Source organism: Nuphar pumila, chromosome 4, assembly GCF_984573655.1.
Source record: "Nuphar pumila chromosome 4, dmNupPumi1.hap1.1, whole genome shotgun sequence".
In the NCBI taxonomy this organism is placed as follows: Eukaryota; Viridiplantae; Streptophyta; class Magnoliopsida; order Nymphaeales; family Nymphaeaceae; genus Nuphar; species Nuphar pumila.
Window position 1 is genome coordinate 31149469 of NC_143252.1, and position 11930 is coordinate 31161398.

At 41.8% G+C, this 11930-nt stretch overlaps 1 protein-coding gene across 1 annotated transcript; it reads right to left on the reverse strand.

Annotated features, from left to right (window-relative positions):
* Window positions 1-3028: 3028 nt before the first annotated feature.
* Window positions 3029-6631, reverse strand: LOC149839830 (expansin-A4). Its single transcript, XM_090004250.1, has 3 exons — window positions 6496-6631; window positions 6079-6397; window positions 3029-3724 (listed from the first exon to the last, which is right to left on the reverse strand). Exons 1-3 carry the CDS (start codon window positions 6629-6631, stop codon window positions 3415-3417), a joined length of 765 nt encoding a protein of 254 aa, XP_089860376.1. The 3' UTR covers window positions 3029-3414.
* Window positions 6632-11930: the final 5299 nt, after the last annotated feature.

Here is an 11930-nt window from a genome sequence, read left to right on the forward strand (position 1 = left end):
ATGAAACCTTTCTCACAATTAGGGCTTCACAAACCTGGCTAGGTGGGCCAGCTTTAAGGCATTAAAGTTCAAGGACTTAAACGAGTTCGACATTTGGAATGCATGTCCCTTGCCTCTAGCCAAATCGAGGTCAGACTTTCTTAGTAGGTGGGGAAGGGGCCATGATCGATGCAGTACTGATCGACCCATACTCGCGATATCCGAACCATTATTGTAGTTTCTCCTTGAAATGAAAAAAAAAAAAAGTTTCATGGATCCTTAGGAAAAGCGGGCAAAATTAACCAAGGCTCTCCTACGCTACCCATTCCTTTCATTTTATCATTAGAGTCGCTAAACAAATAAGATTTTACCTTAAAAACAAAGTTAAACAAATAATAGAGTGCCCGAATTATACCAAAGTGTATCCACAAAAAAAAACACCCTTTTTTACTTCCAAACGGTTGTATTAAAACATGATTTGTGCTAAATGAACCATTCTAATACAATTCAAAGTAAACGCTTAAGTGGGTTGCAATCATTGATATTGTTCCTTCACCAAAGGACCTTACCCCAAAATAGGGGTGTCAATGTGTTGGACTCAGGTGAAACCAAACCCAAATCTGATTTGAGACGATGGGTCTAATCGGACTCACCATAAGATAAATCATACCCAGATCCTACAAGGATTCCATGAACCAGACCTGGTAAAACAATAGTTTGTATCCTTTTTACATTGAAAAATTGCATATCTTAGAGTGAACTTGGGTGAGGCCTAGATCTGGTATGAAATTTTATAAACCATACCGAATCAATACATTAATTGGACTCTTTGGGTCCGATCCAGATTCTAATTGAACCTTCTTGTTTATCACCAAACCTTGAACCTACAAGGTATGGTACGAGTCGGGTCCGGGTCAAACCCGAGCCATTGACAACCCTACCCCCAAATCAATCAATCCTTTCACAGGTGAAGTATGTATGTAACACTTGTCAAGGACGAGATGTACCAAGAGTTTGTTATTCTCCATACGGTTGGTAAGAAGAACAATTATAAAGCAGAGAAAGTGAGAGGTTTGTGGATTCTCAAAAGAAGCTAACGCGGGAAAAGATTTAGGCAACTTGAATGAAAAGCGTGTTCAACCTGTCCAATGGCCTACAACAGAAAAAGACCAAAAAGAAAGATCAGGTGCCATCACATGCCACAATTTTTTATGCCTTAGGCACCTGATCACCCTCCATCTTGGGGATAGGCCTGTCAGGTCAGGTGTGAGGCCCATGACCTGATGGATGGCAATCAGGTGCCTAAAGCACAAAAAATGTGCCATGTGATGGCGCCTGATCCCGACATGCCTAGGGGTGTCAACGTGTCGGGTTTACCTATACTCCACCCATACCAAACCCTATAGGGTCCAGGTATGGTAATAAATATGAAGGCTCCATTAAGACCCAAGTCCAAACCCAAAAGGGTTATATTAATACACAGAGCCGAGCCGGGTATAGTTTGTAAAATTTTATATCACTCTGGGGCCCTACCCGAGTTCCAAATAAGACCCACAATTTTTCAATGTAAAATTGACAAAAAAATATTATTTTATCAAGTATGGTTCGAGTTTGGTTCATGTAGTTTTTATCGGGTCTGGGTATGGTTTTTCTTATGGTAAGTCCGATTAGACCCGAGTTCAGATCCGATACCATACCCAAAAATCGGGTCAAAGTCTGGTTCCACACATTGACACTCCTAAATCTACCGCGTCTAGAGAGCAAGCACGTGGGGAACGATTTTCTGCCCAAGAAACCCCCTCGTAAAGCTAAAGCAAGCTCCCCAAACAGATGGACAGACAGGATTGGAACAACCATCATGATGAGAATAAGCTGACTTGACCAAACAGACATCATGGTGTCATGGCAGGGGGGGAGAGGCAGCCAATTTTCTCACTCACACTGCACTTTTTGGGGTACCATTCGGGCACATTTGCTTTGGTGACAGGCGCCATCAACAACAAAATTTGAGAATCCAAAAGCTGTGATTGTTGGTCACAAGTACAGCCTTGGGACAAACTTTGGCAGGCTTCAAGCAAGAAGCATTTTTAGTGACAGTAACAATCACAACTTACACTTTTCTCATGTTTGATTGAACTTGAGAAAGTCTAGTGATTGTGATTTGAAATCTCACGAAGCCAAGAAAATCAAAGAATTGCCCGAAATGTTGCATTCATCATTTCCGAGAGAGGATCATGTCACATACCGATGGTGTTCATCTTTAAAATAAAAGACGCCCATCAAAACAATGAACGAGCTCATTGGGAGCCGTTCATTTTAAACCATATCAGAAAAAAACGTGGGCCTTCCATTCATACAGGTTTTGGATGCCGTTCATCTTGAGATCAACAGCATCTAGAGGTGCTCTAACAGACACTCTGACCTGATCCCATCTCATTATTTCCTCAGCAAACGAGGTTCCAATACTTTGTCATGTGAAATTCGGCCTATAGTTAAACTAGGTTAAGCAAGTCAGTCTCACACGGTTGTATAGTCTAAAAACTAGGGGTGTCAACTGCTCGGGTTTGGTTTAGACCCAGGTAGAACCAGACTTGAACAAGATTTTCGGATATGGTATCAAGTCCAAAACCCAGTTTAATCAGGTCTACTATAAGAAAAACCATACCAGGACCCAATAAGAACCACATGAACCATACCCGGTAAAACCATATTTTTTTCATTTTTACATTGAAAAATTGCAGGTCTTAACTCGGGTCAGGTCTGGTATAAAATTTCACAAACTATACCCAGGTCCATGTATTAATCAAACATTGAGGTTTGAACTGGTCTTATTTATCACCGTACCCGGACCCTATAGGGTCTGGTTCAGGTCAGGTCCGGGTAAACCAGTCCCGTTGACACCCATATCTGAAACCATGACCCTCGTGCTAAGCAAGTTGTGAGTATTCTCAATAATGAGCTCACACATGACACGAAGTCACATAACCATAAAACGAAGGAGAAAAAAAGATAACAGAAACACCAAATGACAACAAGCTAACATACACCATATTGATTAATCACCATAGTATATATATATATTAATATATACTTGACATATGTAGTCATCATCATCATCATAATAGAGCATAAAACACTTCTATTATGAGACACAATCCCTTAAAAAAAAGGAAAAAAGAAAAAAAAAACTCCGTCGCTGCATGCTGCGGGCTGCGTGATTTTTGCAGCCACTTCAACACTTTCCACTCGAACCATTCCCCCTCTCCAACAAAAACCAATCCTTTCCTTAACTTTCACTTTTTTCCCTATCTAAAAACACTAAAATATTAAGGACCATATTAAAAAAAAGGTACCCATTTTTTTTCTTTTTTCCTTCCCAGCTCCTCTTTCTCTCTCTCTCTCTAAAAAGAGGGGAACCGAAGGGCCGTAAACCGGTCAGACCCTGAAGTTCTTTCCGACGAAGGTCTGGCCGAACTGCCAATTGGCTGGGACCATGTTCCAGGAGGTGGTGGTCCTGCGGTCGCTGCCGGTGACCCTAAAGGAGAGGGACTGCCCCACAAGGACTGCATTGGACTGCCAGTTCTGGCCCCAGTTCCTGCTCAAGGGCATCCACCCAGTGTTGGAGCCCTTCACGCTCGCCCTGATGATGTCCCCTGCCCCGGCCACGTTGGTTATCAGCACAAGGTTGAAGTAGCGGAACCCGTTGATGGTGAACCTGATTCCGCCCGCCTTTCGGCACGGCACCCTGCCAGTTATCATCCACCACCACCACCACCATCATACAAATAAGTGAGCATGAACAATAATTATATAAAGCTAGCCTCAGAGTTTTATAGGTATGGCAGGCTGAGCCAGCACGGCGAGGAGTGCAGTTTATATAAACATGTCCATATAATAATGTAACAAGACCAGCAACAGAAAAAAGTTAACACAATGCAAGTAAAAATAATTAAAAGAAGCTAAAGAGAGAGAGTGATAAATGAGTGAACAGTTTATAAAACGACCCAAATTGCAGTTTCAAGTAAAAAAGCAAGGAGAAATAGAAATACATATAGTGCCAAATGAATAAATGGGTTTTATGGCTTTTTCAGAGCTTTTTTTGGCAATGATCTCATAAATGTGTTGGGCATGATCGATTTACTAAGAATCGATACCTATGTGTTTTTCATGGAAAAAAAATGATATTTGGAGTCTCAAAAATTTACAAAGATGAAACGCCCTATAAAATCATGTACATAGATCACATCTGTATGGTCAGAATTTAAAAAGAAAAAGAAAAAAAAACTTGAAAAGGCCATTTAGCATGAATGCATTACCCTGTGTATATATAGTGAGAGTAAAACTGATTTTACAGAAAGTCTTTTTGTCCGTGAGAGTTGAAATGGGGAAATCGTTTGTTGCTCGTGTGCACCTGATTCTACAGCATGTGCAAAGATTTTTTTGGTGATTCAAAGATAATCGGCTGTAAAATGCAATAATTTTTCATCATTTAAAAAAAATATACTTGGCCTCCAAAAAACATGATTCAAAATCATTCTTAACAAATCAACCACACCCTCGATTTTAACTCAGTGATATTGTATGCACATCTGCACCAAAGACCTTGGTCACCTTGCCATTGGATTCATATTATATGCAGCATCGCTGCATGGAGGGCCATGCACTGACCTGCTTGGCAGCCACCCATCTTGGAATTCCTCGAGATATGTGCGGTGCCCATCTCGAGTCGAGTAATGTTGAGATGGGTGGTCATGAGCAGCGGAGCTACATGCTCAAAAAAACGACCTCTTCTGTGGCCTTTTTTATGTTCAACTTCAGCAGACCCTCAAAACACTCCAAGATTTGGATGGAAACGCCAAAAAAATAATATTTTAAAGAAAGCAAAATAAAATAGGGAATGGAAGATGCGTCGTTAGCATTAAATTGACAATTTTGGAAATTTTATTTTTTTATATAAAGTAGATCAGAATTTCGCGGATTTATCGGCAGAAAATCGGCATTATAATAAAAGTTCCGTTGGAGACCGAGGACTTTAGAAACCTTAAAAGGAATTATTAAAATATATTTTTATGGCAAAAATATTAATATATTAAAAAAAGATTCACATCGTTAGAAAACAAAACCCCATAGAAAAAACACATTCCCGTACGTACATAGAATATCTGCGCGCACTAAAATAGACGTCACGACGGTCATATTCCGGCGAAAATCCGGCCACCATCCAGAAAGAAGATTACTACAAAAAAACAAACTCGAACACAAGAAAAAGGAACAAAAACCCAAGAACCATCAAAACAAAGAATCCTGTTCTTTTGCCGGCGAGAATCCGACCGGAAACTGAAACCCCACCTCTTACTAAGGAAATGACTCGGACAGGAACAGGGGAGCGTTCACCTTCGAAAGCGACCCACATTACACGAAAACGAAACTTTTCCAGAAAAATCTCGCCGAAACTCGCAAGCCTCGGAACAGAGGAGCACGAGCAGGGAGGAACGGCCTTCTTTCTCAAAGCTCCATTATTCACAGCACTCTTTCACACCAAAGCATAGCATCCAACATGCAGTATCGACTCTCACCCACATTACACCAAAAACCCAACCTTCACATTCCGGCCAAATCCCCGGCAACAAACAGGGGACAGCGAGTTCCCAATCCAACCAATATTACGCCAAAAACCCACCGCTCATATTCCGGTCAAATCTCCGGGAGCAAAACAGGGGGCGGCGAGCTCCCCAATCAAACCCACATTACATTAAAAACCCACCTCCCAGATTCCTGCCAAACCTCCGGGAACAAAACAGGGGACGGCGAGCTCCCCAATCAAACCCCCATTACACCAAAAACCCACCTCCCAGATTCCTGCCAAATCTCCGGGAACAAAACAGGGGACGGCGAGCTCCCCAATCCAACCCCACATTACCCAAAAACCCACGTCGTATTCCGGCAACTTTTCTGGGCAAAACCCAAAACCACACTCAGAATTCCGGCGACAAATCGAACCAAGAACTAAAAGAAACTACAACAGGGGACCGAGCGTGACCCCCCGAGAACGACGGGCATTATAAAAACGAAGAGACGGGAGAGGTCGGGAAATCGAACCTCCGGTAGGCGACGGGGACAATGCCGGCGCGGTACTCAGCGATCTTCAGGAACATGGGCATGGCGAGGTCGAAGTGAGGTCGGGGAGGGTTGCACCACCCGCCATTGTCGCTCGGGAGTGCGTAGTTCGGCGGGCAGAAGTTGGTGGCCGTGATGAAGATCGACGGGCTGCCGGAGTGGCACCACTGCGGGTCATCGGCGCACTTGATCTCGAAGCAGGCGCCGCAGCTCAGCCCGTCGTTGAACAGCGCCGTGCTGAGCGCCGCCGTCTCCACGCCGTAGCCCTGGCTGTAGAGGTTGCCGTAGCCGCACGCACCGCCTGAGCCAAGCACAACGAAAATAACACATTTTAACCCGTTATTAACGCATTATAAAAGGAAAAACGAGTTTCTTTAAAACAACGGGGGAGTGGATTACCCATGGTGCCGGAGGCGTCGCTACCGCCGTAGAAGGTGGCGTGGGCGTTCTGCCACTGGCCGCCGCTGTAGATGCCGGGGATCCTGGCCTCCACGGAGGCGGAGAGGAGGAGGAAGAGGGCAGCGAGAAGGGTCATCATATCGTGTTGTTAACGTGAAAAACGCTCGGGTTAGGGTTTAGTTGAGAGGGGGGGTGGAGTGATGGAGTCTAGGTGGGTGGAAGGGGGAGTACTTATGGGCTCCAGATGAGGGGTAGAATGGGAAATAAGAAGATCTTGGCAGATTCGTAATTAACGGGGAATCAAAGCTCATGCAAGATAGTGAAACGCAATATTGACTAAAATAGCCCTAGCTTTTCCTTTGCTTTATCGTTTTGCCATATACAGGAATCCTAGGTCTCCCAGAGTAGCAAGTTCGTAAATTTGTTGACTTTTAAAGGCGGTTTTATATACGGAAGGTGAGGTGGGGCCAAAGAAACCGCTTTGCTTCGGTCGCAAGTTGTGCCGTTACCGTCGGCCGAGATTTGACGAGTTTTGGGAGATCGACGGCAGACGGGCGCGCGAGGGTAGCTTAACTAACAGAGGAGGGTAGTGGGGCCCGCTGGGTTTCCCGTATTCATCGGCGCACGTTTCGCGCTGGACTTTAACCGTACACGGAGCCCACCTCGACGGACTCGCGTACCCACCTAATACACCAACCGGGCTGGGTTTTTATTCTTCACTCTCTCTCACTTTTTTTTCTCTTTTTTGTTTTTTTTTTTTAAGTTTTTAATAAAAACTTAAAAATTAAAAATATGGTTTTTTGTTTTTTCTAAAAGTTTTAATAAAAACTTAAAAACTAAAAAAAAAAAAAAAACAAAGGGTTGAGCATGTGTGTGGATAGTGTACCCGTCGATAGCTGGCGGCCGCCTGAGTAGGGCTGGTAAATGACTTTGAACGAGTTGAGCTTGAAGTCTTCAAGATTGGCCTGTTATTGTGGCCAGACAAGCTGAGCATGAGCTGATAATGTGCCTGAGTTAATGGAGCGGAGCTTGAGCTGGCTTTTTTTTATAGAAAAAGTACATTGGTTTAGATACAAAATAAATAGAAACTACAGAAAAATACATCTAAAATATATATTTTAGAGCTAGAATAAATAGAATTACAAAAAAAAATACATCTAAAATAAGTCAAGCCGGGCTAAGTTCTTATTTTTCTAGTCTAGCCTGTTTTAAAAGTCCAAACACGAACTTTATCAGCAGAACATGTTGACCCGCCCGCTTAACCCGTTTATTAAACGGGTCAGCCAGGTTGGCATACTCCTAACACGAACCCGACCCGTTTAACAAACGGGTTAGGCAGGTCGACCCATTTACGGCACGAACCCGTTTAAGCCAAACTCGAACCCCGCTAAGAAGCGGGTTGGCTGGTCGTGTCAGATTTTGCCACCCCTACCTATGGCCCATCTCTCTTATGTCATACACTTTTTCTTCTTGTTAGGTTAAAAAAAAAACCTTTATCACTAACCACTCGTAGCAAGCTTCAGTTGGTCAAAATTTGAACTTGCGCGCACTAACCGCTCCTATCAGATAAGCCGAGCTCCGGTGGTTCACAACAAAAGATGCTCTCATAGATTTTGAATGAATTGACCATGGTTGCTTCTAATCAAGAAAGTGGAGGTCTCGCATGCATCTGGTCATAGTCAATATTATGAGCTTATCTATTTTCTTGACGTTACTTATGGTCGCAGACGACAAATCTGTTTTTTCTTTTTTGGTGTTAGTCATTAACTACTAAATTACTAACAGCATCTCTCTCTTTCTTTCTCATTAAGTAATTATCTCAATTGCTAATTCATTTCATTTGGATTTTAATTAGGGTTTTTAAATTCTAATAGAAGTTTGGGTTCATGGTATCAGTTCCATATCCGGATTCAGGTTCATATGATTAAGATTAAACTAAAATTAAAATTGTTAATGAAAAATAAATATGAACATATTTTGTTTTGCACTTATATGTATCGAGAACACATAATGATATTAGTATGCATAGATCTATATGGAATCTATAGTTATGGCTATGAAGTATTTAATTGGCTCTTTTGGTAATAGAATTGGTGATTGTGATATAGATTGTAGACAATAGGCAAGTAACAAAGACCAAGTTGGGTGGCCAGGAACGTGGAAGGGATTGTTTTTTTTTTAGGATTATAACCGGAAAAAACCTTACCCAGCATGAAGACCTGGCCGCACTGGCTCAACCTGCCATATCTATGATCGTCATACAGCGTAAAACTCCGAGGCTAGGACCCCTGTTTCCAAAATCTGTGCTCGCCGTCAGCTTGCGCAAAGAGGAGATGCTCATGTGAATCGAACCTTGAACAGCAGTCTAGTGGCCAAGAAGGCCCCACGCTGCGAACCAGTTTTTTGGATGACACCTTCATGTTTAGCTCACTAGGGCTGGCACTAAATTATGAAAAACGTGTTGGAGGCCTTAAAATTGTGCTAACCAGTTGGAATAAGACTCCAGCTATCAAGAGCCGTCCCTAACTTGACAACTTAAGACGACCTTTTGTTAGTCAAGGACTGCACATGGACATGCTGGACTGAACATGTTGCAATGGATTTCCTGACCAATGTTATCAGTATATGATATTTTTTATGACCAATGTTATCAGTATATGACTCTAATTTTACAATACAGAGCCAAAAGACTGACATATATATGACATTTTTTATGAGAAACACCTTAGGGTACAAGAACAATGATATTCAAATTCAAGAATCACTACCATCTGAACCCAAGATCCGATCCAATTAAACCCATAATTGGTTTTTTTAATAATAAGTTTTCATGTTCTAAACACTTCCATCAAAAGAACACATCCTTTGCCTATTTTAAAACAGACTGAGTTTCAATTTTTTTTTCAAAGTTTTATTGAAGGGAACATGTTTTAATTAGACTGGGTTCAATATGAGCTTTTCTCCATCTGAACCTCAATCCGACTTAGATTAGCCAATATTCAATTAGTCGGATCTAGTATTAGCTACATCTGACCCGAAACCAAACTGTTTACATCCTAGTGAGAGAAAGAAAGAGAGTCAAACACAAGGTATTTTGACTGTCATAATGAATTATAAATTATTATACTGTGAGTATGTCTTCTAACTAATTTAGAATACCCAATTTTGAAAAATACTCATAATTTAAGGAGCACAAAAACCTAAAGTTTAATAATGTGTTTGAAGCACTATTGGTTGATAGTTTGACACAATGGCCTATCTTCCTCCTTTAAAAAGGGATATGTGTTCTGTTTTTTCTTAGCACCCTTCTTTTCTTTATTCTTTCCCCCTCCTTTGAGTTAAGCTCATTCCAACCATTGGTTCTAATTTATTAATTATCCTTTGCCTGCTTTTTCCCTTTTACAAACTCCCCCCCAACCAATGGTATCAGTATAGGTGCGGCCGATACTTATAGTATCGGTGGAAATTCGATATTATTCACCCCTGAATGGATTTTTTTTAATCAATATAAAAATATATATGTTTTAATATTTTTCATTATTATTTTAATGGTTTTCACATGTGTCACGTTTTGATTGACACATAATGTTTTTTATTATTTTTTGGCCCATACAGAACACTCCACTTATATGCTGAGATGGATGTGTGGAAATACAATATAAGATAAGATTCGGAACGAGGAGATACTTAAGAAGGTAGGCGTTGCACTCATTGAAAATAAGATGAGAGAGAATCGTTTACGGTGGTTTGGACATATTCGACGAAGGCCTAATCATGCTCCAGTTAAAAGGATGGAGAAATGGGAAAATATATTAGTTAAAAGAGGTCGAGGTAGGCCTAGGAAGACATGGATGGAGGTGATAGGAAAGGATATGAATGCTTTGAACCTCACCGAGGACATGGCATTGGATAGAAATGAATGGAGGAGAAGGATTCATGTGGAAGACCCAGAATGATTTTCTTTGTTGATTCATATCGCCGACCCCAATTGTTTTGGGATGAAGGCGTAGTTGTTGTTGTTGTTGTTGTACAGAACACTCCACTTGAGTATCAGTATCGCACCGATACAGCTGAATCGTTGGCCAATTCAAACCGATTCTGGGCCGATACCGATACTGAGAACATTGTTCCCAACACACATACCGCATCATCTTTTGGCGGCTAGAAAGAATGTTCCACACTCACACCAGGGATCGCTTTTTTATTTACACCTCATTGGCTATGTCATAGGGACATGCTTTGTATCCCTGGTGTCACAAGCCAGACACGCTGACACGTTAACATGATCAGAATATGTAGGGAAACCATTTTAATATCAACAAATTAAGTAATAAAAAATGGTTTTTTATTTTTGAAAAAAAACTAAAATATGTGTATTTTTAGGGGTGTCAACTGGTTGGACCTGGTTATGACTCCGGTGAGTCCAAACCCAGATCTTACTTTGAGGTACTGGTATCAGGTCCTATGAGGTTTGCTATAAGAAAAACCATATGCGGGTCCTATAAAGCTTACATAAACCAAACCCTGTACATACTTGGTAAAATAATATTTTTTTTATTTTTATATTGAAAAACCAGGTGTCTTAATCGAAACTCGTGTCGGACTCAGGCCAGGAATGAAATTTCAAAAAGTATACCCGGCTCCATAAACTAATCTGACACTTTGTGTTCGACCCGTTTACTAGTTTACTAATTGGACCTCCTTCTTTATCATCAAACCCAGACTCTATAGGGTTTGGTTTAGGTCGGGCCCACTTCAAACCCTACCTGCCCACCTTTATGTACATCTTTGTGTGTCTTTGCTTAGAGTTTTTTAAAAAATGTGTGAACTCGCCTCTCAAACTTGTGTCATGAGTTGAGTAATACCCGTGTCCTTGTGATACAGCTGCTTAGGGTTGTTTTTGATGTGGGTGCAATAAAAGAGCTTTTTTAAGCCAATCTTGACAGGCCCAAAGAGGGGGTTGGCTTAGTGGGGTGGGGCCTTGGCCGCTAGACAGGCAGTCAAGGTTCAATTCTCATGGGTGTCGACCTTGTGGGCAAGCCAACACCTAGCATAGGTTTCGGTGATAGATGTCCTAACTTTGGAGTTTTACACTGTCGGCACGACAACCGTAAGTATGGCAGGCTGAGCCAACGCGCAACCTGGTCTTCGTGCCGGGTGCGACTTCTTCGGGTTATAAATCCAAAAAATAAAAACAAGTCAATCCTGACAGACCTGACTGCTACGCTACGCTGTCCTCGTGACCTGAAGAAAGAGTTCCATGGTTGCAACATGTACGAGTACATGTAGTCATGTGAATGAGAGAGGGACATGTGAACATGCACGCTGAGCCCTGCATTAATGATTACATTGACATACATTTAGGGTTAGGGTTTCCTCCGAGTCCTCCCCCATCCACTATTCCTAACCCTAGGGTTTAGGGTTTTTGTACATGG